This window comes from Papio anubis, chromosome 20 (genome assembly GCF_008728515.1).
Source record: "Papio anubis isolate 15944 chromosome 20, Panubis1.0, whole genome shotgun sequence".
NCBI lineage: Eukaryota > Metazoa > Chordata > Mammalia > Primates > Cercopithecidae > Papio > Papio anubis.
The window spans coordinates 43,244,475-43,272,445 of NC_044995.1; the positions used below are offsets into that span (position 1 = coordinate 43,244,475).

Below are 27,971 nucleotides of genomic sequence, written 5' to 3' on the forward strand. Positions count from 1 at the left end.
TTTTGTCCAGCCAGGGCTCCTTTTATTCATTCAGGGGCGGGTTTTTGAAACGCAGTGCAACTTTTATATAAAGTCGAGGGTGCCAGGAAAGTGGGCCTGCCAGGTGCAGAGAAGCGCAAGAAGCTTGCTGGAATGTTCCAGCTTTAAGGGCGCCCTTGATACACCGGCCACAGCTGCTGGCCCAGAAGGTGCCATGTGGACCTCAGAATGAGATCAGCGTGCCTGCTCCGTCCAGAGCTCAGGACCGTGTCCACCTGTCCTCGATATGAACAACAGTGTGCAAAAAAAAAAAAAACAAAACCAAAACCCTGATAATATCTTCACACAGGATCACAGACTAGGCTCCGCACGGTGTCTCTTGGCCTAAGAAGCGTTCAGGCCGTGCGGGAAGTGTTAGGCAGTTTCCATCCTTCCACAGGACAGGGTATTGCCAGCTACCTCTGGCCTCTCTGCTGCAGGGCCCGGACAGCCCAGCGTTCATACTGGCGTCTCCTCTGCCACCTTCTTCAGGAGTCCAGCCGCCAGCGGAGAATGCTGGGGGCCCTCGGAGCTGTCCGCTTCCCGGATCTTCAGGCGAACTTTCTGGTTGGTCTTTCTCCACTCGGAGTACAGCTGGCAGTGGTAGCGGAAGGAGACCTGCGGGGCAGTCCTGCAGTGAGCGGGGGCGCTGAGAAGGACTCCACCCGCAAAGGAGGCAAAGCAAGTTGCCGTGGCACCCGCGTTGGCCCAAACCACGGCTGGGGCTCATGCTTCCAGAAGCAGAGCTGGCTTACGAACATTCCTCCCGCAAAGTGCACACACACAGACCCATTCACAATCCTGGTGACACCCACCAGCTTTCAGAGTCCTGCAAAGACAAGATACACCGCACACACACCAGCAGGAAGCAAAGGGGAGCTCCTTTCCTGCCTCTCAGTGGGAAGGAAGTGAAACAGCCTCTTGGGAGGCATTAAATGTCAATCGGTCAGGCCCGGCGCGGTGGCTCACGCCTGTAATCCCAGTGGTTTGGAAGACTGGGCGCGGGGGAAGATCACTTGAGCTGAGGAGTTCAAGATCAGCCTGGGCAACATGGAGAAACCCTGTCTCTACTAAAAACTCTGACTCTACTAAAAATACAAAAATTGGCCGGGCGCGGCGGCTCAAGCCTGTAATCCCAGCACTTTGGGAGGCCGAGGCGGGTGGATCACGAGGTCAGGAGATCGAGACCATCCCTGGCTAACATGGTGAAACCCCGTCTCTACTAAAAATACAAAAAACTAGCCGGGCGTGGTGGCGGGCGCCTGTAGTCCCAGCTACTCGGAGGCTGAGGCAGGAGAATGGCGTGAACCCGGGAGGCGGAGCTTGCAGTGAGCCGAGATCAGGCCACTGCACCCCAGCCTGGGTGACACAGCGAGACTCCGTCTCAAAAAAAAAAATAATAATAAAAAAAAATTAGCTCGGCGTGGTGGCATGGGCCTGTAGTCCCAGCTACTTGGGAGGATGAGGCAGGAGAATCGCTTGAGCCTGGGAGATATGGGCTGCAGTGAGCCGAAATCGCGCCACTGCACTCCAGCTTGGGTGACAGAGTGAGACCCTGTCTCAAAAAAAAATTGTTTTAATGTAAATCAGTCACATAATTGCCAAAACATGCAAGCAAAAAAGATGTCACTCAATAAGTGAATGAATAAATAATCAGTGGTGCTTCCAGATAATGAGATATTATTCAGCGCTAAAAAGAAACTAAGCTGGCAAAGGTAGCTCATGCCTGTAATCCCAGCGCTTTGGGAAGTCAAGGCCGGGGGATAACTTGAGCCCAGGAGTTCGAGGTCAGCCTAGGCAACATAGCAAGACCTTGTTTCTAAAAAATATTTTAGAATCAGCCAGATGTGGTGGCCCAGGTCTATGGTCCCAGTTACTTAGGGGGCTGAGGTAGGAGAATCATTTGAGCCCTAGAGGTTGACACTGCAGTGAGCTGTGCTCACGCCACTGCAATCCAACAGAGTGAGATTCTGTCTCAAAAAGAAAAAAAAAAAATGCTGGGCACCCTGGCTCAAGCCTATAATCCCAGCACTTTGGGAGGCCAAGGTGGGTAGATCACCTGAGGTCGAGAATTCGAGACCAGCCTGACCAATATGGAGAAATTCCATCTCTACTAAAAATACAAAATTAGCCGGGCGTGGTGGTGGGTGCCTGTAATTCCAGCTACTCAGGAGGCTGAGGCAAGAGAATCGCTTGAACCCGGCGGGGAGGGGTGCGAAGGCTGCAGTAAGCTGAGATCAGGCCACTTCACTCCAGCCTGGGTGAAAGAGTGAGACTCTGCCTCAGAAAAAAAGCCCTTAAGTCACAAAAATAACTTTAACTGCATATCACTAAATGAAATAAACCAACCTGAAGATGCTACATACTGAATGACTCCAACTATAGGACATTCTGGAAAAGGCTAAACTATGGAGACAGTAAAAAGATCAGCAGTGAATAGGGGTTGGGGAAAAGGAGAATGGCATGAATAGAGAGAGCACAGAGGATTTTTAGGGCCATGAAACTACTCTGTCTGATATTATAATGGTGAATATGGCCGGGTGCAGTGGCTCACGCCTGTTATCCCAGCACTTGGGAGGGCCAAGGTGGGCAGATCACGAGGTCAAGAGATCGAGACCATCCTGGCCAGCACGGTGAAACCCCATCTCTACTAAGAATGCAAAAATTAGCTGGGCGTGATGGCACATGTCTGTAGTCTCAGCTACTTGAGAGGCTGAGGCAGGAGAATCACTTGAACCCAGGAGGCGGAAGTTGCAGTGAGCCGAGATCGCACCACTGCACTCCAGCCTGGCATAGAGTGAGACTCTGTCTCAAAAAAACAAAACAAAACAAAAAAATAGTGAATACATGTCATTATACATTCATCAAAACATATAAATGTCCAACAATAAGAGTCAGCTCCCAGCCTGGGCAACATGGCAAAACTCCGTCTCCACCAAAAAAATACAAAAATTAGCCAGGCATGGTGCACACACCTGCAGTACTAGCTACTCAGGAAGCTGAGGTGGGAGGATCAATTGAGCCTGGGAGGGTGAGGCTGCAGCGAGCCATGACCACACCACACTGCACTGCAGTCTGGGTGACAAAGCACGATCCTATCCCCTCCCCGCCACACACACACACACACACACACACACAAAGGCCAGGTGCGATGGCTCACACCTGTAATCCCAAAACTTTGGGAAGCCAAGGTTTGAGCCTGGGAGTTTAAGACCAGCTTCGACAACATAGCAAAATCCTGTCTCTACAAAAAATACAAAAATTAGCCAGGTGTGGTAGTGGACACCTGTGGTCTTGGTTACTCGGGGGGCTGAGGTGGGAGGATCGTTTGAGCCCAGGAGGCAGAGGTTGCAGTGAGAGGAGATCACACCACTGCACTCCAGTCTGGGAGACAGGGCGAGATAACCACTGCAAAACAAACAAATGAAAAAAGTGAATCCTAATGTGAACTATGGTTTTAAAGGGATAATGAAGGTTCACTGATTCTAACAAATGCCCTACTTGGGTACACGATGTTAACAGTGAGGGAGGCTGTGCAGGTTGTGTGTGTATGGAGCAGGGTGATATACAGGAACTCTCTGTACTTTCTGCTAAATTTTGCTGTGAACCGAAAATTACTATAAAAATTAGTCTATTAAAAAATTTAGGCCGGGCGCGGTGGCTCAAGCCTGTAATCCCAGCACTTTGGGAGGCCGAGGCGGGTGGATCACGAGGTCAGGAGATCGAGACCATCCTGGCTAACATGGTGAAACCCCGTCTCTACTAAAAATACAAAAAACTAGCCGGGCGTGGTGGCGGGCGCCTGTAGTCCCAGCTACTCGGAGGTTGAGGCAGGAGAATGGCGTGAACCTGGGAGGCGGAGCTTGCAGTGAGCCGAGATCGCGCCACTGCACTCCAGCCTGGGTGACACAGCGCGAGACTCCGTCTCAAAAAAAAAAAAAAAAAAAAAAAAAAAATTTAAAAGTGGCCAGGCACGGTGGCTCACACCTGTAATCCCAGCATTTTGGGAGGCAGAGGCAGGCCGATCACGAGGTCAAGAGATCAAGACCATCCCGGCCAACATGGTGAAACCCTGTCTCTACTAAAAATTTAAAAATTATCTGGGCGTGGTGGCGCACAACTGTAGTCCCAGCTACTCAGGAGGCTGAGACAGGAGACTTGCTTGAACCTGAGAGCCAGAGGTCGCAGTGAGCCAAGATCGCGTCACTGCCCTCCAGCCTGGTGACAGAGTGAGACTTCGTCTCAAAAAAAACAAAATCAAAAAAAAAAAAAAAAATGTCACCTGGTGCAATGGCTCATGCCTATAATCCCAACACTTTGGGAGACTAAGGTGGGCAGATCACCTGAGTCCAGGAGTTCGAGACCAGCCTGGCCAACGTGGTGAAAACTCATCTCTACTAAAAATACAAAAATTAGCCAGATATGGTGGCAGATGCCTTAATCCCAGCTACTCAGGAGGCTGAGGCACAAGGATTGCTTGAACCGGGGAGTCGGAGGTTGCAGTAAGCCAAGATCATGCCATTGCACTCCAGCCTGGGCAACAGAGTGAGATTCCGGCTCAATCAATCAATCGATCAATCAATAAATGTCAGTTCACATCCTTTGACCAAGCAAGTTCCCAAGAAAGATTTGCATGGACAGTGCCCAAAGCACTGTTCATAATGGAAAAAAAAAAAGGAAGAAGTAGAAATAAAACCACATACACATTGGAAAAAATCCCAGTGCCTGTGAAAAGTGATTGGTTAAATAAATATGGTACACTCATACAATGAATATCTGCTGGGTGGCTGCCTCGTTGTGTGTGTGTGTGTGTGTGTGTGTGTGTATGTGTTTGTTTTTTGAGATGGAGTCTCACTCTGTCACCCAGGCTGGAGTGCAGTGGCCGGATCTCGGCTCACTGCAAGCTCCGCCTCCCGGGTTTACGCCATTCTCCTGCCTCAGTCTCCCGAGTAGCTGGGACTACAAGCACCCGCAACCACGCCCAGCTAATTTTTTTGTATTTTTTAGTAGAGACGGGGTTTCACCGTGTTAGCCAGGATGGTCTCGATCTCCTGACCTCGTGATCTGCCCGTCTCGGCCTCTCAAAGTGCTGGGATTACAGGCTTGAGCCACCACACCCAGCCTGTTTTTTTTTTTTAAAGAACACCAGCAAAATGAAAACAAGCAGATACTAAAACAGTAGCTATGATTTCATCCAGTTTACATATTTTAAAATATGCTGGTAGGGGCCGGGCACGGTGCCTCATGCCTGTAATCCCAGCACTTTGGGAGGCCAAGGTAGGCGGATCACCTGAGGTCAAGAGTTCAAGACCAGCCTGGCCAACATGGCGAAACCCCGTCTCTTTACTAAAAATACAAAAATTGGCCGGGGCGTGGTGGCACGTGCCTGTAATCCTAGCTACTCAGGAGGCTGAGACAGGAGAATCGCTTGAGCCAAGGAGGCGGAGGTGGCAGTGAGCCAGGATTGCGCCACTGCACTCTGCACTCTAGCCTGCATGACAGAGCAAGACCCCGCCTCAAAAAAAAAAAAAAAAATGCTGGTAGGTGCACTGAAAAATACTTTGTGAGGCAGGGACTCCCCTACAGCTGGACAATAGTGGTTATGTCTGAGGGGTGAGACTGTGGGAAACTTCTGCCTCTAAGCAATGGTTCTGCTGCCTACCAGAGGCCTAGAACAACACCTCACACCCCCATCATTCTGTCTGTCTCTGTCTCTCATTCAGGCTTTTTTTCTCTTTTTTTTTTTTTTCTTTTTCTGTGAGACAGAATCTTATTCTGTCACTCAGGCACCCAGGCTGGAGTGCAGTGGCGTGATCTTGGCTCACTGTAACCTCTACCTCCCGAATTCAAGTGATTCTTGTGCCTCAGCCTCCCGAGAAGCTAGGATTACTGGCATGTGCCACCACACCTGGCTAATTTTTTATTTATTTTTTTGAGATGGAGTCTTGCTCTGTTGCCCAGGCTGGAGTGCAACGGTGCAATTTCAGCTCACTGCAACCTCTCCCTCCCAGGTTCAAGCGATTCTCCTGCCTCAGCCTCTTGAGTAGCTGAGATTATAGGCACGTGCCACCACACCCAGTTAATTTTGTATTTTTAGTAGAGACAGGGTTTCACCACGTTGGTCAGGCTGGTCTCGAACTCCTGACCTCGTGATCCACCCACCTCGGCCTCCCAAAGTGCTGGGATTACAGGTGTGAGCCACCGCACCTGGCCAATTTTTTTGTATTTTTAGTAGAAACAGGGTTTCACCATGTTGCTCAGGCTAGTCTTGAACTCCTGACCTCAAGTGATATGCCCGCCTCAGCCTCCCAAAGTGCTGGGATTACGGTGTAAACCACTGCATCCAGCCTTTTTTTTCCTTTTTCTTTTACTAATATTATTATTTTCTTTGAGACAAGGTCTGGCTGTATCACTCAGGCTGAAGTTCAGTGGTGCAATCTCAGCTCACTGCATCCTCTGCCTCCAGTGCTCAAGCGATCCTACCACCTCAGCCTCCAGAGTAGCTGAGACTGCAGGCATGCACCACCATGGCCGACAAACTTTTGTATTTTTTGTAGAGATGGGGTTTTGCCACTTTGCCCAGGCTGGTCTCGAACTCGTGAGCTCAAGCAATCTGCCTGCCTCAGCCTCCCAAAGTGCTGGGATTACAGGCATGAGCCTCCGCACTTGACTCTATTATTATTATTTTATTATTTATTTATTTATTTTTAAACGGAGTCTAACTCTGTCACCAGGCTGGCGTGCAGTGGCTTGATCTCAGCTCACCACAACCTCTGCCTCCTGGGTTCAAGCGATTCTCCTGCCTCAGCCTCCTGAACAGCTGGGACTACAGGCGCGCGCCACCACACCCAGCTAATTTTTATATTTTTAGTGGACATGGGGTTTCACCATGTTGGCCAGGATGGTCTCGATCTCCTGACCTCATGATCCGCCCGCCTCGGCCTCCCAAAGTGCTGGGATTACAGGCGTCAGCCACTGCGCCTGGCCTACCACTAATTTTTACATTTTTTGTAGAGATGGACATCTTGCTTTGTCGCCTCATCCTGGTCTTGAACCTCCTTGCTTCAAGCAATCTTCCTGCCTCGGCCTCCCAGTGTGCTAGGATTGCAGGTGTTAACAGCCACTGGGCCTGGTTTCACTCAATGTTTTCATCTCAGTTCCTCTCTCTCTTCCCCTTCAATTTCTTTTTCTTTTCTTTTTTTTTTTTAAAGACAGAATCTCACTCTGTTGCCCAGGCTGGAGTACAGTGGCACAATCTCGGCTCATTGCAACCTCTGGCTTCTGGGTTCAAGCAATGCTCCTATCTCAGCCTCCCTAGTGGCTGGGATGCCAGGTGCGTGCCACCACACCAGACTAATTTTTTGTATTCTTAGTAGAGATGGGGTTTCACCATTGTTGGCCAGGATGGTCTCAAACTCCTGACCTCAAGGAATACGCCCACCTCAGCCTCCCAAAGCGTGGGGATTACAGGCATGAGCCACTGCACCAGGCTTTCCCCTTTCAATTTGTCTTTTTTTGTTTGTTTGTTTGTTTGTTTTGAGACAGAGTCTCGCTCTGTCGCACAGGCTGGAGTACAGTGGCGCAATCTCAGCTCGCTGCAACCTCTGCCTCTCAGGTTCAAGTGATTCTCCTGCCTCAGACTCCCGACTAGCTGGGATTACAGGCACCCACCACCACGCACAGCTAAATTTGTGTACTTTTAGCAGAGACAAGATTTCACCATGTTGGCCAGGCTGGTCTGGAACTCCTTGGCTCAGGTAATCCACCTGCCTTGGCCTCCCAAAGTGCTGGGATTATAGGAGTGAGCCACTGTGCCTGGGATTTCCCTTTCAATTTCTTTCTTTCTTTTCTTTTCTTTTTTTTTTTTTTTTTTTGAGACGAAGTTTCGCTCATTACACAGGCTAGAGTGCAATGGCACGATCCCGCCTTACAGCAGCTTCCGCCTCCTGGGTTCAAACAATTCTCCTGCCTCAGCCTCCCGAGTAGCTGGGATTACAGGCATGCACCACCACACCTGGCTAATTTTGTATTTTTAGTAGAGACGGGGTTTCTCCATGTTGGTCAGGCTGGTCTCGAACTCCTGACCTCAGGTGATCCACCTGCCTTGGCCTCCCAAAGTGCTGGGATTAGAGGGGTGAGCCACTGTGCCCAGCCTCAATTTCTTAATCTACATCTATTTCCCCATTTATTTGTTCTCCCCCAATCTCTCTCTCAGGCATTTGCTCCTCTCTGCCCCGCTCCTAATCTTGGGGGTTCATGGATGGGGGTTCCTGCACTCAGGTCAAGGTTTACACCTAGCTCAGGAATTCCCTAGACCTTTGTCACATTTGGAATCTGAAGCTCCCAGAGAGGCAGGGTGACCTCAGAAGCGCTCTTCCACCCAGGGCCATAGACAGAGGCAGCCAGGGAGCCCCATACCCCACAAGCCAGGGGTCAAATCCCTGGCCCTGCTGCTCCCAGCGGCGGAGCTCCAGATGCACGCTGCAAAGCCGCAGCCACTCACCAGCGTCCAGAGGACATAGATGGTGAAAAGGGCGATGGTGAGGGCAATGAGACCCACGGCCTCCAGCTGGCTGTGGAGCCGGAGGTGGTCCTGGGCCCCGCGCAGGCACAACCAGCCCGAGATGGCGGCCAGCGGCGTGATGAACAGGAAACACACCATGTCGCAGCACAGCGTCCGCTTCTCGGTCCGCGGCCCCGGGTCCTTCAGCCACTGCAGGGGAGAGGACGGGGAAAGGGGGCAGAGGAGGGGCTGCTGAGGGGGAGGGGTCAGGACCTCCAGGTCTAGGCCTCCCTCTCTCCTTTCCTTCTTTCTTTTTTTTTTTGAGACGGATTCTTGCTCTGTCGCCCAGGATGGAGTGCAGTGGCGCGATCTCGGCTCACTGCAACCTCGACCTTCCGGGTTTAAGCAATTCTCCTGTCTCAGCTGCCGGAGTAGCTGGGATTACAGGCAAGAGCCACCATGCACGGCTAATTTTGTATGTATATATATATTTTTGAGACAGAGTCTCGCTCTGTCGGCCAGGCTGGAGTGCAGTGGCATGATCTTGGCTCACTGCAACCTCGACATCCCAGGTTCAAGGGATTCTCCCACCTCAGCCTCCGGAGTAGCTGGGATTATAGGCAAGCACCACCACGCCCGGCTAATTTTGTATTTTTAGTAGAGATGGGGTTTCACCATATTGGTCAGGCTGGTCTCGAACTTGTGTCCTTGTGATTTGCCCACCTCAGCCTTCTAAAGTTCTGGGATTACAGGTGTGAGCCACCACGCCTGGCCCTTTCCTTCTTTCAAACATTTATTGAGCTCATGAGGAGCCAGGGCCTGCCAGGTGCTGGGCACTTTTACCCCCATTTTACAGATGGGGAAGCTGAGGCACAGAGGAATTAACTCAAGTGAGCAAACTCACACAGCTACATAGTCCACAAAGCTGGGGCTGCAACCTGGGAAGTCTTGCTCCAGGGCCGAAGCATCCTTGGCTACTAATCTACTATGCTTGGCCTCCCCCAGATGACGGGCCAAAAGAAATGGGCTTTAAAAAAAAAAAAAAAAAAAAGCCCTGGCACAGTGGCTCACGTCTGTAATCCCAGCACTTTGGGAGGCCAAAGTGGGCAGATCACTTGAGGCCAGGAGTTTGAGACCAGCCTGGCCAATATGGAGAAACCCCGTCTCTACTAAGAATACAAAATTAGCTGGGCATGGTGGCACGCACCTATAATCCTAGCTACTCAGGAGGCTGAGGCAGAAGAATCGTTTGAACTTGGGAGGTGGAGGTTGCAGTGAGCCGAGATCACATGCTGCACTCCAGCCCGGGTGACAGAGTAAGACTCTGTCTCAAAATAATAATAATAATAAATTCTTGGCCGGGCGCGGTGGCTCAAGCCTGTAATCCCAGCACTTTGGGAGGCCGAGACGGGCGGATCACGAGGTCAGGAGATCGAGACCATCCTGGCTAACACGGTGAAACCCCGTCTCTACTAAAAATACAAAAAAGCGAGACGGGCGAGGTGGCGGGCGCCTGTAGTCCCAGCTACTCCGGAGGCTGAGGCAGGAGAATGGCGTAAACCCGGGAGGCGGAGCTTGCAGTGAGCAGAGATCCGGCCACTGCACTCCAGCCCGGGCTACAGAGCAAGACTCCGTCTCAAAAAAAAAAAAAATAAAAAAATAAAAAAAATAATAATAATAATAAATTCTTTAATTTTTTTATAGAGACAGGGTCTCACTGTGTTGCCCAGGCTGGTCTTGAACTCCTGGCCTCAAGTGATCTTCCCACCTTGGCTTCCCAAAGTGCTGGGATTACAGGCATGAGTCACCGCACCCAGCCAAGAAATGGGCTTAATTCATGAAATTCTGGTGGATGAGACAGAAGGGGCCCCTGCCCTCCCATGCTGGCAGTGGAGGTATGAAATGGGTGAATGGTCACACAGGGCAAGACCTTGCCAAGGAGGTGACATTGAAGAGAACGAGATGAACAGAAGGAACCATGTGAAGAATGGGGGAGATGGGGCTCTAGGCTGCAGGGGCGGCAGATGCAAAGGCCCTGGGGTAGGGGGAGGCGGCCTAGACGAGATGTGTGGGGAGGGGGCCGTGTGGCTGTAGCACGAAGACCAAAGTGGGTGTGGGCGGGTGTGTGAAGGGATTGGACCTCCCTCCCACTTTTCTCCCTACACCCTGACTCCCAGGTGGGCCAGGGGTTTTCTAGGTTTTTTTTTTTTTGAGACGGAGTTTGCTCTTGTTGCCCAGGCTAGAGTGCTGTGGTGCAATCTTGGCTCACTGCCACCTCCGCCTCCTGGGTTCAAGCTGGGATGACAGGTCCCCACCACCACGCCCAGCTAATTTTTGTATTTTTAGTAGAGATGGTGTTTTACCACATTGGCCAGGCTAGTCTCAAACTCCTGACCTCAGGTGATCTACCCTCCTCTGCCTCCCAAAGTGCTGGGATTGTGAGCCACCATGTCCAGCCTTGGTTTTTTTGGGTTTTTTTTGAGACGGAGTCTAGCTCTGTCGCCCAGGCTGGAGTGCAGTGGCACTATCTCAACTCACTGCAAACTGCCTACCAGGTTTAAGTGATTCTCCTGCCTCAGCCTCCCAAGTAGCTGGGATTACAGGCATGCACCACTACGCCCAGCTTTTTTCTTGTTGTTTGAGATAGAGTTTTGCTCTGTCACTCAGGCTGGAGTGCAGTGGCTTAGCCTCAGCTCACTGCAACCTCCACCTCCCGGGTTCAAGTAATTCTCCTGCCACAGCCTCCCTAGTAGATAGGATTATAGGCACCCACCACCACACCTGGCTAATTTTGTATATTTAGTAGAGACAGGGTTTTGCCATGTTGGCCAGGCTGGTCTTGAACTCCTGACCTCAGGTGATCCACCCACCTTGGCCTCCCAAAGTGCTAGGATTACAGGTGTGAGCCACTGTGCCTGGACTTTTTCTTTCTTTCTTTCTTTTTTTTTGTATTTTTAGTAGAGATGGGGTTTCACCATGTTGGTGAAGCTGGTCTCGAACTCCTGACCTCAAGTGATCTGCCTGCCTTGGCCTCCCAAAGTGCTGGGATTACAGGGATGAGCCACTGCATCCAGCAGCTTGTTACTTTTCATCTCTCAGGCCTCAGCTAGGGGGGTTCACCTCCTGCTGAGGCCTTGCCTGACACCCCAAGTTGCCTCACCCCCGTGACATGTTTTTCCCTTATTGCAGTATTGCTCCCAGAAACCAGTTGCTTCGTTGATTTTTTTTTTTTTTTTTTTTTTTCTGTAACCTCATATCAGAAGCGATGCTTCAAAGTCCAAATTAAAGTTACTGGACTTTAATCTCCATGAGCGCCCGGCCCTATGTGTCTGGTTGGTGGCTGGGTCCCCAGTGCCTAACGGAGTGCTGGGCATGCTGGAGGTGCTCGGGAAATCTCTGCTAATGAAAGACATAGGCTGGGCGCAGTGGCTCATGCCTGTAATCCCAGCACTTTGGGAGGCCGCGGTGGGTGGATCACAAGAGGTCCGGAGTTTGAGACCAGCCTGGCTAACATGGTGAAACTCCATCCCTACTAAAAATACAAAAAAATTAACTGGGCGGTGGCACACGCCTGTAATCCCAGCTACTCAGGAGGCTGAAGCAGAAGAATTGCTTGAACCTGGGAGGCAGAGGTTGCAGTGAGCCGAGATCGTGCCACGGCACTCCAGCCTGGACAACAAGAGTGACGCTCTGTCTCAAAAAAAAAAAAAAAAAAAAAAGGTAGAAGAAGGAGAAGAAGGAAGAAGACGGAAGAGAAAGATGACTCCTAAGCCCCAGGCCTGGTTTCCGACACACCGTCAGCAGACCCACCCGGTGGACAGAAATGGTAAGGGGGTCTGCCCTAGGGAGACCACCAGATTGCCCAGGGCAGCTCCTGCCTTTGCCCCCATGTCTGCCCTCTCCCCGCTGCCCACCACAGTCTCACACTCTCAAGAGTACCTCTGTGAGGGGTCGAGGCCGTTTCTCCACTGCAAACTCCGTGTGGCACAGCTCGCAGTAGCTGGTGTTAGATGAGGAAAGCCACTTCTCCAGACAGCTCTTGTGCACGGCACCCAGCGTGCCGGTGCAGCCACACGGGGACAGCAAGCACTCCCCATTTGCTCCCTCGTGGCAGATCCGGCAGAAGGGACCGTCACTGGACACGGAGATAGGACCCGTGAGCAATGATTGCGCTTTCTGTCTATACCTGCTTCACTACCCACTGGATCACAAGCTCACCCTTACCCTATGCTGCCACTTGGTGAACTCCTACTCATCCTTCAATGCCCAGCTTCCCTTTGGGAAGGAGATGCAGGGAAGGTAACCTTGCGAAGCCTTCCCAGACTCCCACAGGTGCAGTGATGTGTTCCCTTCCCAGGGAACCTGTAGCACCCTCTCAGACCCAACATGGGCATCTGTTATACCCGCCCCCCAATGTCCTCTCCAAATTTTCCTAAAATACCCACCCTGATTATCCTGCACAACTTCCCCACCCTCAACTCTTTTTTTTTTTTTTGAGATGGAGTCTCACTCTGTTGCCCAGGCTGGAGTGTAGTGGCACAATCTCGGCTCATTGCAAGCTCTGCCTCCCGGGTTCATGCTATTTTCCTGCCTCAGCCTCCCGAGTAGCTGGGACTATAGGCGCCCGCTACCACGCCCAGCTAATTGTGCTTTTGTATTTTAAGTAGAGACAGGGTTTCACCATGTTAGCCAGGATGGTCTCCATCTCCTGACCTTGTGATCCGCCTGCCTTGGCCTCCCAAAGTGCTGGGATTATAGGCGTGAGCCACCGCACCTGGTCCCCCACCCTCAACTCTTAATCCTCAAAGACGAGCTGGGTGAGGTGGCTCATTCCTGTAATCCCAGTACTTTGGGAGGCCGAGGTGGGCGGATCACGATGTCAGGAGTTCAAGACCAGCCTGTCCAACATGGTGAAATCCCATCTCGACTAAAAATACAAAAATTAGCCAGGCATGGTGGTAGGTGCCTACAATCCCAGCTACTGGGGAGGGTGAGGCAGGAGAATCACTTGAGCCTGGAAGGCAGAGGCTGCAGTGAGCCAAGAATACACCACTGTGCTCCAGCCTGGATGACAGAGCAAGACTCCGCCTCAAAAAAAAAAAATGTGCTTTTGTATTTTAAGTAGAGACGGGGTTTCACCATGTTAGCCAGGATGGTCTCGATCTCCTGACCTCGTGATCCACCCGCCTCGGCCTCCCAAAGTGCTGGGATTACAGGCTTGAGCCACCGCGCCCGGCCAACACTTTTTTTTTTTTTGAAACTGAGTCTCGCTCTGTCACCAGGCTGGAGTGCAGTGGTGTGATATCAGCTCACTGCAACCTCCACCTCCCAGGTTCAAGTGATTCTCCTGTCTTAGACTCCCAAGTAGGTGAGACTACAGGCACGTGCCACCACGCCCAGCTAATTTTTTTTTTTTTTTGTATTTGGTAGAGATGGAGTTTCACCATGTTGGCCAGGCTGGTCTCGATCTCCTGACCTCGTGATCTGTCCGCCTCAGCCTCCCAAAGTGCTGGGATTATAGGTGTGAGCCACCGCACCGGGCCCCAAAATTTTTTTTAAAGACTGAGCTTGGCAAGATGGTGCATGTCTGTGGTCCCAGCTACCTGGGAGGATGAGGCAGGAGGATTACTTGTGCCCAGGAGTTCAAAGCTCCAACGACCCATGATTGTACCACTGCACTCCAGCTTGGACAACAGAGTGAGAACATTTGAATAAAAGCAAAAGAAAATAGAACAGCACGCACCCCTGCTCACGGCGACCAACTCAGGCTTGTGTGATACCATCAGAGCCACCAACAATCTATTCCTAAAATTCTTTGTTTCCCCGTAAACTCCGGAACTGTAGGGCACAAGGCTGACGTAAGCCTGGAGCTCCTGGCAGCTGCCTAGTCTCTGTGTGGAACCTGTGAGTGATGCCAGCACAGAGGAGAGCAGAGCCGAGAGACAGGGAAAGGTAGATTCATAAGGACATCTTTGGAGGCTCCCGGATCTAACCATACCTGAAGCCCATGCTACCTGAGAAACCTGTGTGTCCAGAGAGAAGTGCTCACCTGTTCCTCTGCCCTTGTGAGGGGGAAACAGAAATAAAAAGCATCTGCACAAAGCTGCCTCGGAAAAGTCTCCAGCCCTGGCCCAGTCTCTAGGGATGCTGGGTCCTTCCCAGGGCAGCTCAGGAGGCAGGAGGCGTGGCCCAGAGGCCATCCAGCCATGAGTCAATGTTTCCCAAACATTTCTGGCCAGAAGACAGACTGTGAGGTCGCACAAAGAAGAGCTATTTTCGAGACAATGCCGATTTCCTCTCGGAGAGACTGTATTCTTTTCTTTTCTTTTCTTTTTTTTTTTTTTTTTTTTTTGATTACCCAGGCTAGAGGGCAATGGTGCGATCTCAGCTCACTACAACCTCTGCCTCCTGGGTTCAAGCTATCCTCCTGCCTCAGCCTCCTGGGAGTGCCTGGGACAACTGGCATGTGCCACCATGCTTGGCTAATGTTTGCTTTTTTTTTTTTTGAGACGGAGTCTCAAGGCCATAGGTCACCCACCCAGGTTAGTGTGCAGGAGCGACTTCGCTCACTGCAAGTCTCAGCCTCCCAGATTCACATTCTCCTGCCTCAGCCTCCGGGAAAGGGACTACAGGCTTCAGCCACCACGCCTCGGGCTAGTTTTTGTATTTTTTAGTAGAGACGGGTTTCACCCATGTTTAGCCAGATGGTCTCGATCTCTGACCTCGTGGATCCACCCGCCGGGCCTCCCAGTGCTGGGATTACAGGCTTGGATTTTCATCACACCGCCAATGTTTATTTTTTGAGACGGAGTTCAGCCACGCCCCAGTTCGAGTGCAGTGGCCGGATCTCGCTCACTGCAGTGCCTCCGTTCATGCCATTCTCCTCCCGCCTCAGCCTCCCAGTAGCTAGACTACAGGTGCCCGCCACCGCCCGAAGCAGTTTTTGTATTTCTTTAGAGACGGGGTTTCACCCTGTTAGCCAGGATGGTCTCGATCTCCTGACCTCGTGATCCGCCCGTCTCGGCCTCCCAAAGTGCTGGGATTACAGGCTTGAGCCACCGCGCCCGGCCAATGTTTGTATTTTTAATAGAGACGGGGTTTCACCATGTTGGCCACACTGGTCTTGAACCCCTGACCTCAAATGATCCACCTGCCTCAGCCTCCCAAAGTGTTGGGATTATAGGCGTAAGCCACCACGCCAGGCCTTCTTTTCTTTTTTGAGAAAAGGTCTGGCTCTGTTGCCCAGGTTGGAGTGCAGTGGTGCGATCACAGCTCACTGCAGCCTCGAACTCCCTGGCTCAAGCAATCCTCCTGCCTCAGTCTCTCGAGTAGCTGGGACTACAGGCGGCACCACCCCACATAGCTAACATTTTTTAACTTTTTCTACAGAGGCGGGGGGGTCTCACTATGTTGACCAGGCTGGTCTTGAACTCCTGGGCTCAAGCGATCCTTCAGCCTTGGACTTCCAAAATGCTGGAACTACAGGCGTAAGCTACTGTGCCTGCCTGGAAATGACTGTTTTCTATCCTTTTCTCAGATTCTCATGCTGCCGGGTGGCGTCGGGCTGCTTCAAAAAGAGCCCAACAGGCTGTTCATGGCTGCTTTCTCAACAGTTCTGTCCCTGGACTGCTATTTCCTCCTGCAATGGCAAAAGGGCATGCCTGCCTCCCTCCTTTCTGAACCTATACCCTGATCCCACCCTCCCCCCATACACACACAAACAAAGTTAACAAAAAAGGAACCCCTCCTCCGGAAACCAACTCAGGGAAACAGAAGGGACGAGAATCTTGAGGAAGAACCACGTCAGTTTGGAGCTTGTTCTGGGAAACCCTGAAAAAGTGTGGGAGAGCCAATTCAGAGAAGAGGCCAGGCACAGTGGCTCACGCCTATAATCGCAGCACTTTGGGAGGCTGAGGCAGGTGGATCATCTGAGGTCAGGAGACCAGCCTGACCGATATGGTGAAATCCTGTCTCTACTAAAAAAAAAATACAAAAATTAGTCGGGCTTGGTTGCAGGGGGCCTGTAATCCCAGCTACTTGGGAGGCTGAGGCAGGAGAATCGCTTGAACCCAGGAGGCAGAGATTGCAGTGAGCTGAGATCACATCACTGCACTCCAGCATGGGTGACAAAGTGAGACACTGTCTCCAAAAAAAAAAAAACAAAACAAATTCAGAGAAGAGAGGAAAAAAGCCTCAATATTTGTTGAGCGCTTACTATGTACCAGGTACTATTCTAAGAGCAACATCTGGATCTGTCTCATTCTGTAAGGAAGGTGCTTTTTTTTTTTTGAGATGGAGTTTCGCTCTGTCGCCCAGGCTGGAGTGCAGTGGCGTAATCTCGGCTCACTGCAAGCTCCGCCTCTCAGGTTCACGCCACTCTCCCGCCTTAGCCTCCCGAGTATCTTGGACTACAGGTGCCCGCCACCACGCCCGGCTAATTTTTTGTATTTTTAGTAGAGACAGGGTTTCACCGTGTTAGCCAGGATGGTCTCGATCTCCTGACCTTGTGATCTGCCCACCTTGGCCTCCCAAAGTGCTGGGATTACAGGCGTGAGCCACTGTGCCCAGCCCTTTTTTTTTTTTCTGAGCTAGAGTCTCACCCTGTCACCCAGGCTGGAGTGCAGTGATGTGATCACGGTTCACTGCAGCCCCGACCTCCCAGGCTCAAGTAATTCTCCAACCTCAGCCTCCTGAGTAGCTGGGACTATAGGTGTGTGCCACCACTCTTGGCTAATTTTTTATATTTTTTTGGTAGAGATGGGGTCTCCCTATGGTGCCCAGGCTGATCTCAAATTCCTGGGCTCAAGTGATCCATCTGCCTCAGCCTCCCAGAGTGCTGGGATTTTGCAGGCAGGAGCCACCATGCCTGGCCATCAGGTGCTATTTTTGCCTCCATATGAGAAAATGGAGGCTGAGAGGAGTGAACTCATTTCTGCAAACTTGCAGAGTCAGGAATCCATGCAGCTGGGACTGGGACCCAGGAAGTCTGACTCCAGGGCAGAGTACCCTAGGCGGCTGTGCTGTGTGCACTGCCCCCCTCAGATGCTGCGCTAAGAAAATGGGCTTTGCTCATGACATTTTGGCAGGGAAATAATGCAAAAGATACAGATTAGAAGGAAATGGGGGCCAGGTACAGTGGCTCACCATGTCTACTAAAAATACAAAAAGTAGCAGTGGCTCACTCCTGTAATCCCAGCTACACAGGAGACTGAGGCAGGAGAATCCCTTGAACCCGGGAGGCAGAGGTTGCAGTGATCTGAGGTTGTGCCACTGCACTCCAGCCTGGGCAACAGAGTGAGACTCTGCCTTTAAAAAAAACAAAAAAAAAAAAAAAGAAGGGGCCAGGTACGGTGGCTCACACCTGTAATCCAAGCACTTTGGGAGGCTGAGGTGGGTGGATCACAAGGTCAAAAGATCGAGATCAGCCTGGCCAACATGGTGAAACCCCACCTCTACTAAAAATACAAAAATTAGCTGGGTGCTGGATGTGGTGGCATGTACCTGTAGAACCAGCTACTCAGGAGGCTGAGGCAGGAGAATTGCTTGAACCCGGGAGGCGGAGGTTGCAGGGAGCCAAGATCACGCCATTGTACTCCAGCCTGAATGACAGAGCGAGACTCTTTCTCAAAAAAAAAAAAAAAAGTTGGCCGGGCGCGGTGGCTCAAGCCTGTAATCCCAGCACTTTGGGAGGCCGAGACGGGCGGATCACGAGGTCAGGACATCGAGACCATCCTGGCTGACACGGTGAAACCCCGTCTCTACTAAAAAATACGAAAAACTTAGCCGGGCGAGGTGGCGGGCGCCTGTAGTCCCAGCTACTCGGGAGGCTGAGGCAGGAGAATGGCGTAAACCCGGGAGGTGGAGCTTGCAGTGAGCTGAGATCCGGCCACTGCACTCCAGCCTGGGTGACAGAGCCGGTGACCCATCTCAAAAAAAAAAAAAAAAAGCAGCTGTGGCTCACACCTTGTAATCCCAGCACTTTGGAGGCCGAGGTGGTGGATCACCTGAGGCCGGGAGTTCAGATCAGCCTGACCAACATGGAGAAACCCCGCCTCTCACTAAAATACAAAAATTATTAGTCACGTAGGAAAGGCCTACAACCTAGCTACTATGGAGGCCGGGAGGCAGGAGAATTGTTTGAACCTGGGAGGCAGGAGGCCAGGAGCCGAGATCGCGCCATTGCACCCAGCCTGGGCAAACAAGAGTGGCAGGAAACCCGCCCAAAAAAGAAAAAAAAAAAAATTTTAAAAAGAAGTTGGCACAGTGCTCATACCTGTAATCCCAGCACTTTGGGAGGCTGAGGCGGCAGATCGCCCCTATGTCAGGAGTTTCATGATCAGCCTGGCCAACATGGTGAAACCCCGCCCTGCTAGGAAGGGCTGCACCAGCCAGGCGCGGGTGGTGGGTGCCTGTAATCCCAGCTACTCAGGTGGCTGAGGCAGGAGAATGGCTTGAACCTGGGAGGCAGAGGTTGCAGTGAGCTAAGATTGCGCCACTGCATTCCAGCCTGGGCAACAAAATGAGACTCTATTTCAAAAAAAAAGAGAGAGATACAGTGGTGAACTAAATTGTCCCAGGTCACTCTGGGAGAGAGGGAGGTGTCCACTCAGTGTCAGGGCCTAGGCACTGAGCCCACAGCCTACACTCCTGACCACCCCCTATACTGCCTCCCAAAAGTGTGTTACTTGCCAACATTTGACCTTCAGATTTCACATAATAATCTGGAATTTCAGCTTTTCCTAAAGAATCAGACCTGGCCAAAGCTAGGCCTCTGTTTCCACAAGGCAATAACTGTTCGTGTCTCTTTCTCTGTTTACCCACTTGGCCCTCTGTCGATGGTTGGACTTCTGACCGCAGGCTGGGAGAAGGTCACTGGGCCCAGAGAGAAGAGGCAGCAAAGGCCAGGACATCCACGCGGTCGCCACTCACCTCGGTGTGTCCAAGGCACGGATGACGGTGGAGAGGAGCCGGCCATCCCTCGAAGTCACCTGTGCCACATACTGGGGCGGTCCGAGGCCCGTAGCCTCCACGACCTTGGAGAAGGCAGGGCTGCCAGAGCAGTCACACAGGGAGCCAGGGAGGTGGCAGCAGTCACCCGTCGTCATGGCCACAGGGAGCCTTGTATCCTCAGGGCATGAGGCCCATGATCCCAGGAGCCTGGGAACAGACCAGTGCGGAGGTTAGGGGAAAGGTTAGTGAGCCTGATGGACTAAGGTTTGAGTCTCTTGTCAAGGCTGTAGGGACCACTAGAAAATTTACGTCTCTGAGCCTTAGTTTGCATGATCTGTAAAATGGCCCTCTGTGGGGCCACTAAGGATTTAAGGAGACGATGCATGTAACTCAGCACAAGGCTGGTGTACAGCAGGAGCTTGGGTTGTGTTACTTCTCGCACTCCTAAGAAAAGCTAGGCTTCCCTGGCCAGGCGCGGTGGCTGGTGCCTCTAATCCCCGCACTTTGGGAGGCTGAGGAGGGTGGATCACAAGGTCAAGAGATCGAGACCATCATGGCCAACATGGTGAAACCCCGTCTCTACTAAAAATACAAAAAAAAAAAAGAAAAAAGAAAAAAGAAAAAGAAAAGCTAGGCTTCCCATTCTGGCTAACACGATGAAACCCCGTTTCTACTAAAAATACAAAAAATTGGCCGGGTGCGGTGGCTCAAACCTGTAATCCCAGCACTTTGGGAGGCCGAGACGGGCGGATCACGAGGTCAGGAGATCGAGACCATCCTGGCGAACATGGTGAAACCCCGTCTCTACTAAAAAATACAAAAAACTAGCTGGGCGAGGTGGCGGGCGCCTGTAGTCCCAGCTACTCGGGAGGCTGAGGCAGGAGAATGGCGTGAACCTGGGAGGCAGAGCTTGCAGTGAGCTGAGATCCGGCCACTGCACTCCAGCCTCAGGAGGGAGAAGTTGCAGTGAGCCAAGATCGTGCCACTGCACTCCAGCCTGGGAGACAGAGCAAGACTCTGTCTCAAAAAAAAAAAAAAAAAAACAAACAGGAAAGCTAGGCCTGGCCAGGTGTGGTGGCTCACGTCTATAATCCCAGTGCTTTGGAAGCCAAGGCAGGAGGATTTTTTGAGCCCTAGGAGTTTGAGACCAGCCTTGGCAACACATCAAGACTCTATCTCTATAAAAAACAAGAAAATTAGGCCAGGAGCAGTGGTTCACACCTGCAATCCCAGCACTTTGGATTCAAGACAATCTGCCTGCCTGGGATTGCCTGAGCTCAGGAGTTTGAGACCAGCCTAGGTGACATGGTGAAACCCTGGCTCTACAAAACAAAACCAAAAATATTGGCCAGGCGTGGTAGCACAGGCCTATAGTCCCAGCCACTTGTGAGGCTGAGGTGGGAAGATGACCTGAGCCAGGAGTTTGAGGCTGCAGTGAGCTATGATGGTGCCCACTGCACTCCAGCCTGTGCCACAGAGTGAGACCCTGTCTCTAAAAAAGAGAAGACAAGAAAAGCTAGGCCTGCTCTTACCCTCAAAGCCTCCAGGGCCAGGACTACCTTTCAACTAATACCACCTTTCCACCTTTCCAGATATGGTATCAGAACCAGTTCTTTTTTTTTTTTTTTTTGAGACGGAGTCTCGCTGTGTCGCCCAGGCTGGAGTACAGTGGCACGATCTCAGCTCACTGCAACCGCCACCTCTTGGGTTCAAGCGATTCTCCTGCCTCAGCCCCCGAAGTAGCTGGGATTACAGACATGCACCACTACGCCTGGCTAATTTTTGTATTTTTATTTATATTTGTTTTTTTCGTTTTTTTTTTTTGAGATGGAGTTTCCCTCTTGTCGCCCAGGCTGGAGTACAATGGTGCGATCTCCGCTCACTGCAACCTCCACCTTCCAGATTCAAGCAATTCTCCTGTCTCAGCCTTCCAAGTACCTGGGATTACAGGGGCCCACCACCACGCCCAGCTAATTATTTTTATTTTTATTGTATTTTATTTATTTTTTTTGAGATCGAGTCCAGCTCCGTCACCCAGGCTGAAGTGCAATGGTACGATCTTGGCTCACTGCAACCTCCGCCTCCCAGACTCAAACGATTCTCCTACTTCAGCATCCTGAGTAGCTGAGACTACAGGCACACACCACCGCGCCCAGCTAATTTTTGTATTTTTAGTAGAGATGGGGTTTCACCATTTTGGCCAGGGTGGTTTTGATCTCTTGACCTTGTGATCCCCCTGCCTCGGCCTCCTAAAGTGCTGGGATTACATGCGTGAGCCACCATGCCCGGCCTATTTTTTTGTATTTTTAGTAGAGAGAGGGTTTCACCATGTTGGCCAGGCTGGTCTCGAACTCCTAACCTCAGGTGATCCACCTGCCTCAGCCTCCCAGACTGCTGGGATTACAGGCATGAGCCACCACGTCCAGCTAATTTTTGTATTTTTAGTAGAGATGGGGTTTCACCATGTTGGCCAGACTGGTCTCAAACTCCTGACCACCGGTGATCCATCTGCCTCGGCCTCCTAAAGTGCTGGGATTACAGGTGTCAGCCACTGTACCCAGCCCAGCCGAGAATGTCATTGAAGGAACAAGAGCCCTTTCTGGAGACCTCCTTGAAGCCAATACAGGTGCCCTGGAGCCAAGGATCTCTGTCCCCAGCTTGTCCAAACCCCAAGAGTTACAATGTTCAGAGCCTCCGCATCTCCTAAAGTGTTCAGAAAGTCCAAGCAAGAAAGGCAATCAGGTACTCACCGAAGTACTCCCACCCCCACCCCAAATCAGCTTTTAAACTGTCAATCAAAATCCAAGCCCCAGAGCAGGGGCAGTTGTTCATACCTGTAATCCCAGCACTTTGGAAGGTCCAAGCAGGACGATCACTTGAGGCCAGGAGTTTGAGACGAGCTAGGGCAACATAGAGAGACCCTGTCTCTCTGAAGGTTTTTTTTTTTAATTAGCCAGCCATGGTGGTGAAAGCCTGTAGTCCCAGCTACTTGGGAGGCTGAGGAGGGAGCCTCAACTTCTTGAGCCCAGGAGTTCAAGACTGTAGTGAGCTATGATCACACTACTGTACTCCAGCCGGGTGACAGAGCGAGACCCAGTCTCCAGTCTCTAAAACAAAAGCAAGCAAAAAAAAAAAAAAAAATCTGAGCCCCAAAGTGGGAAGGTGAAGGAATGGGGGAGCAATTACTAACTCTTGGGCTAGGACAGTTCACCGCTGGATAAATGCCCTCTAAAAAGCTCAGCCCGCAGCCTTCCTGGCCTCACATGTTCTCCAGAGCATCACAGTCCGGCCTCTGCAGGCCAGATAAGCAAGTATTACCCAAAGGCAGGGGCCCAAGAGGAAGACTGCAGGCCTGAGATAACACCCATAGGGCAGTGGCCGGGCCTGACACAGGGTGCCTGCTGCTGTCCCTCCCAAGTCCCTGCAACCAGAACCTTCAGCTCAGAGGCCAAAGGGGAAGCGGCTGGGCTCTTTACGGGAAGGCGGGCAGAGGCGTCCTTTCCTCCAGCCCAGCCCCTCTGAGGATAGGTCTTTACAATTTCCTTTTTTTTCTTTTAAGACAGGGTCTTGGCCGGGCGTGGTGGCTTACACATGTAATCCCAGCACTTTGGGACGCCGAGGTGGGCAGGTCACCTGAGGTCAGGAGTTCAAGACGAGCCTGACCACATGGAGAAAACCCGTCTCTACTAAAAATACAAAAAAATTAGCCAGGCATATCGGCGCATGCCTGTAATTCCAGCTACTTGGGAGGCTGAGGCTGGAGAATCGCTTGAACCTGGGAGGCATAGGTTGTGGTGAGCCAAGATCGCGCCATTGCACTCCAGCCTGGGCAACAAGAATGAAACTGCATCTCAAAAAAAAAAAAAAGACAGGGTCTTGGCCGGGCGTGGTGGCTTATGCCTGTAATCCCAGCACTTTGGGAGGTCAAGGTGGGTGGATCACCTTAAGTCAGGAGCTCGAGACCACCCTGGCTAACATGGCAAAACCCCGTCTCTACTAGAAGTACAAAAATTACTCGGGCATGGTGGCGGGCGCCTGCAATCCCAGCTACCTGGGAGGCTGAGGCAGGAGAATCGCTTAAACCTCAGAGACGGAGTTTGCAGTGAGCTGAGATCATGCCACTGCACTCCAGCGTGGGTGACAGCGAGACTTCGTCCCAAAAAAAAAAAAAAAAAAAGACAGGGTCTCACTCTGTTACCCAGGCTAGAATGCAGCGGTGTGATCTCAGCTTACTGCAACCTCAGCCTCCTGGGTTCAAGCAATTCTCCTGCTTCAGCCTCTCGAGTAGCTGGGGCTACAGCTGTGTGTCACCACACCTAGCTAATTTTTGTATTTTTAGTAGAGACAGGGTTTCACCATGTTGGCCAAGCTGGTCTCTAACTGCTGACCTCAAGTGATCTCTCCGCCTCGGCCTCTCAAAGTGCTGGGATTACAGGCTTGAGCCACCACCCCTGGCCTGGTCTTTACATTTCTGCAGATAACCATATATCACAGGAACTATCCCAGCTCCTGTATAGGATGTTCTAATGTTTCTTCTATCAGGGAGAAAACAAAACAAAACAAACAAACAAACAAAAACAGGTAAATCTGCTAATGCAAGGCCTGCGAACCACCAAAATTATACTAGCAGCTTCTATCTATCAAGAACTGGAGGCCAGGCGCAGTGGCTCAAGCCTGTAATCCCAGCACTTTGGGAGGCCGAGACGGGCGGATCACGAGGTCAGGAGATCGAGACCATCCTGGCTAACACGGTGAAACCCCGTCTCTACTACAAAATACAAAAAAAAACCTAGCCGGGTGAGGTGGTGGGTGCCTGTAGTCCCATAGTCCCAGCTACTCAGGAGGCTGAGGCAGGAGAATGGCGTAAGCCCAGGAGGCGGAGCTTATAGTGAGCTGAGATCCGGCCACTGCACTCCAGCCTGGGCTACAGAGCGAGACTCTGTCTCAAAAAAAAAAAAAAAAAAAGAACTGGATACTGTGCCAAGCAATCTCCATACATAGTCATCATCTCACTGAACTCGAAACAGTTGTTATAAGTATCTCCTTCAAAGGTCACCTTCCTGGAGAAGCCTTCTCAACAATGCTGTCTGGGGCCGGACGCATTGGCTCATGCTTGTAATCCCAACACTTTGGGAGGCTGAGGTGGGAGGATAGTGTGAGCCCAGGAGTTTGAGAGAAGCCTGGGCAACATAACAAGACCTCGCCTCTACAAGAAATACAAAAATGAGCTGGGTGTGGTGGTGTGCACCTGTAATCCCAGCTACTCAGGAGGCTGAGTTGGGAGAATCCTTTGAGCCCAGAAGGTTGAGGCTGCGGTGAGCCATGATTGCACGACTGCACTCCAGCCTGGGCCACAGAGCAAGACCCTGTCTCAATCAATCAAGCGCCACTGGGGTCCACTTGATTCCCCTCCTGGCATGTGTCCCTGTCTGAAACATTCTACTTATTCATCTACGTGTTTAGCCATGTCTGTTGTTCCACCCTGCAGTGAATTCTATAAAAAAGGGACCTTGTCAGATTGCCTCCTGCTGTCCCCAGCACCTGACCCTGGCCCTGTGTCTAGCCCAGAGCTGCTGCATTTCTAGTTGCTACTGCAGTCATTTCTCTTTTTCTTTTTTTATTTTTTGAGACAGAGTCTCGCTCTGTCGCCTAGGCTGGAGTACAGTGGCCGATCTCAGCATACTGCAATCTCCATCTCCTGGATTCAAGGGATTCTCCTGCCTCAGCCTCCCGAGTAGCTGGGATTACATGCACCCACCACCATACCTGGCTAACTTTTGTATTTTCAGTAGAGATGGGGTTTCACCATGTTGGCCACGTTAGTCTCAAACTCCTGACCTCGTGATCCACACACTTCAGCCTCCTAAAGTGCTGGGATGACAGGTATGAGTCACCGCGCCTGGCCTATTTCTTTTCTTTCTTCTGTTGTTTGTTTGTTTGTTTGTTTTGAGGCAGGGTCTCACTCTGTCACCCAAAAGGCTGGAAGGCAGTGTAGTAATCCTCCCACCTCAGCCTCCTGAGTAGCTCTGCACACCACCACATCCAGTTAATTTTTGTATTTTTTTGTAGAGATGGTGTTTTGCCAAGTTGCCCAGGCTGGTCCTGAACTCCTGGCCTCCAGTGATCTGCCCGCCTTGGCCTCTCAAAGTGTTGGGATTACAGGCATGAGCCACCACGCACGGCCTGGATATAGATCTGAGTCTTCACAACAAACCAATAACTACACCCTGTGATGGGGGAAGAGGCCGATGCTCAGAGAGAGGCATCTATCTTCCCAAGGTCACACAGCTGGGAAGGGGTGGTGTCAGAACTTGAACTTAAAACAGTCCAGGGAGTGGGTCTGGACCTCAAGAGACCTGGGTTCTTTAACTCCTGGCCCTCCTGGCTCTGCCACCAATGCTGAGTGTCCTGGTTCAAGTCATTTTGCTTCTCTGGGCCTCATTCTAATGATGGAGCTGGTGGAATCTGTCTGTGGAGGGGTCTCCTGAGAAGGAGCCTCCAGGCTGAATTCATCAAGTAAAGCTCACCCTTAGCTAGGCTTGTTTAGGGTGGCACTGAGGCCCCCCAGTCTTTTCCATACCTGCCCAGGCTCCTTTTCCTAAAGGTAGGAAACAGAGAGCAGAGGAATCAGAGGGCCCTAAAACTCCCTACAGTGTGATCTCAGGCAGCTGTTTTACTCTCTTAGCCTCAGTATTCTCATCCACAAAATGAGTGTTATAGGCCGGGCGAAGGGCTCACGCCTATAATCCCAGCACTTTGCGCACTTTGGGAGCTCAAGGATGGTGGATCACTTGAGGCCAAGAGTTCAAGACCAGCCCAGTCAACATGGTGAAACCACCTCATTTCTGCTAAAAAGACAAAAACTGGCCAGGCATGGTGGCGGGCGCCTGTAATCCCAACTACTCGAAAGGCTGAGGTGAGAGAATCGCTTGAACCTGGGAGGCAGAGATTGCAATGAGCCGAGATCGTGTCACTGCATTCCAGTCTGGGCAAGAGAGAGAGACTCCATCTAAAAAAAAAAAGAGGGGGTGTCATAATATGTAGTTCATAAATTAGTAAAAATTAAGAAATTAATTATTAGCTCCTATTATAATTACTATCATCAGCTTACAGAGCTGTTGATGAGAGGCCACACAGTCAACCCCTGGCACACACAGTAAGTGCTCAATAAAAGCTCACTATTGGCCGGGCACGGTGGCTTATGCCTGTAATCCCAGCACTTTGGGAAGCCGAGGCGGGTGGATCACGAGGTCAGGATATCGAGACCATCCTGGTTAACACTATCTCTACTAAATATATATATATATATATATATATATATATAAAAATTAGCTGGGCGTGGTGGCGGGCGCCTGTAGTCTCAGCTACTCGGGAGGCTGAGGCAGGAGAATGGCGTGAACCCGGGAGGCATGAACCCGGGAGGCAGAGCTTGCAGTGAGTGGGAGATCACGCCACTGCACTCCAGCCTGGGCGACAGAGTGAGACTCCGTCTCAAAAAAAAAAAAAAATTAATATTTTTTAGAGTAAATGTGGAGGTTGTCATTGCATTCATTCCTCTTCCCTTACCATAGAGAGGCTCCTGTGTGTCCTTCAGTTCCTTTAGGCGCTGCATGAGAAACGAGGTTCCAATCCCACCTCTACTCCTTATGTGCTGTGTGGCCCTGGGCAAGACACCTAACCTGTCTAAGCCTGGACTCTCTCATCTGTATAACAGGGGACATTTCTAGTGCTTCCATCTACTCAGTATGGTTTCAAAAGAACTGAATGAGGTCAATATGCCCATTTGATTACGCTGTTTTGAGTACCCATATAGCACAGGGTATCCTGTTTGAGCATCTTTGTGCAAAGTGGCTGGCTCATTATATTATAACTTACTATTTTGCAGGTAGAGAGGCTCTGAGAAGGAGGTTGGGGAAGGGCATTGGCCACTTTGTAGTTGCCTACTGTGTGTCAGGCGCTTTCTGCACCAGCCACATCCTGAGTGCTCCCAGAAGCCCCATCAGGTTGGCAATGGGATGACCCAGTTTCACAGGTGGGGAAACCGAGGCTCGGAGAGGCGCCTACTGTGTACCGGACCCCGGGGACCTCCCACCGGCCTTGACACGGGAACAGGGGTCCCCGCGTCCCCGAGAAGGCTGTGGTCAAGGGATCGAGCCCAGCCGTCCCGCCCGGGTGCCGAGCTCCGGCCTCGAATCCGGGGCTGGCCCACGGACTGGCGTCCTCTGACCCCACCTGCAGGCCCATGCCTACCTGATACGCGGCCGGGCCGGGCGGCCGCGCAGGCCCCTCCGTTCGCCCAGGCGCGGGTCCCGGCCCGGCCCGGCCCGTCGGCGCCACTAGCTCCGCTCCGGCCGGCACCTGCGTCCGGGCACCGCCCGCCGAGCCGACAGCGCCGCGGGCCAATAGCGACCGCCTCTCGCTGTCACTCGCCAATCGCCACGCACGTCCCGCCCTGAGAGGCGGGGCCGGAGGCGGCAGGGACGCCGTGGGCCGCACAGGC

At 51.6% G+C, this 27,971-nt stretch overlaps 1 protein-coding gene across 4 annotated transcripts; it reads right to left on the reverse strand.

The window, feature by feature from the left end:
* On the reverse strand, positions 1-27,864 carry MARCHF2 (membrane associated ring-CH-type finger 2). Of its 4 annotated transcripts, XM_021930628.2 has the most exons (6): positions 27,722-27,855; positions 22,306-22,578; positions 19,451-19,678; positions 12,461-12,656; positions 8,522-8,731; positions 1-636 (listed from the first exon to the last, which is right to left on the reverse strand). In XM_021930628.2, the coding sequence occupies exons 3-6, from the start codon at positions 19,624-19,626 to the stop codon at positions 478-480; spliced, it is 741 nt and encodes a 246-aa protein (XP_021786320.2). In that variant the 5' UTR covers positions 19,627-19,678; positions 22,306-22,578; positions 27,722-27,855; the 3' UTR covers positions 1-477. The 4 variants fall into 4 exon arrangements, with proteins under 4 accessions (XP_021786320.2, XP_003914859.2, XP_021786321.2 ...); XM_003914810.3 differs by lacking the exon at positions 22,306-22,578 and having other exon boundaries at positions 27,722-27,864; XM_021930629.2 differs by lacking the exon at positions 8,522-8,731 and having other exon boundaries at positions 27,722-27,858.
* Between the last annotated feature and the right edge of the window lie 107 nt (positions 27,865-27,971).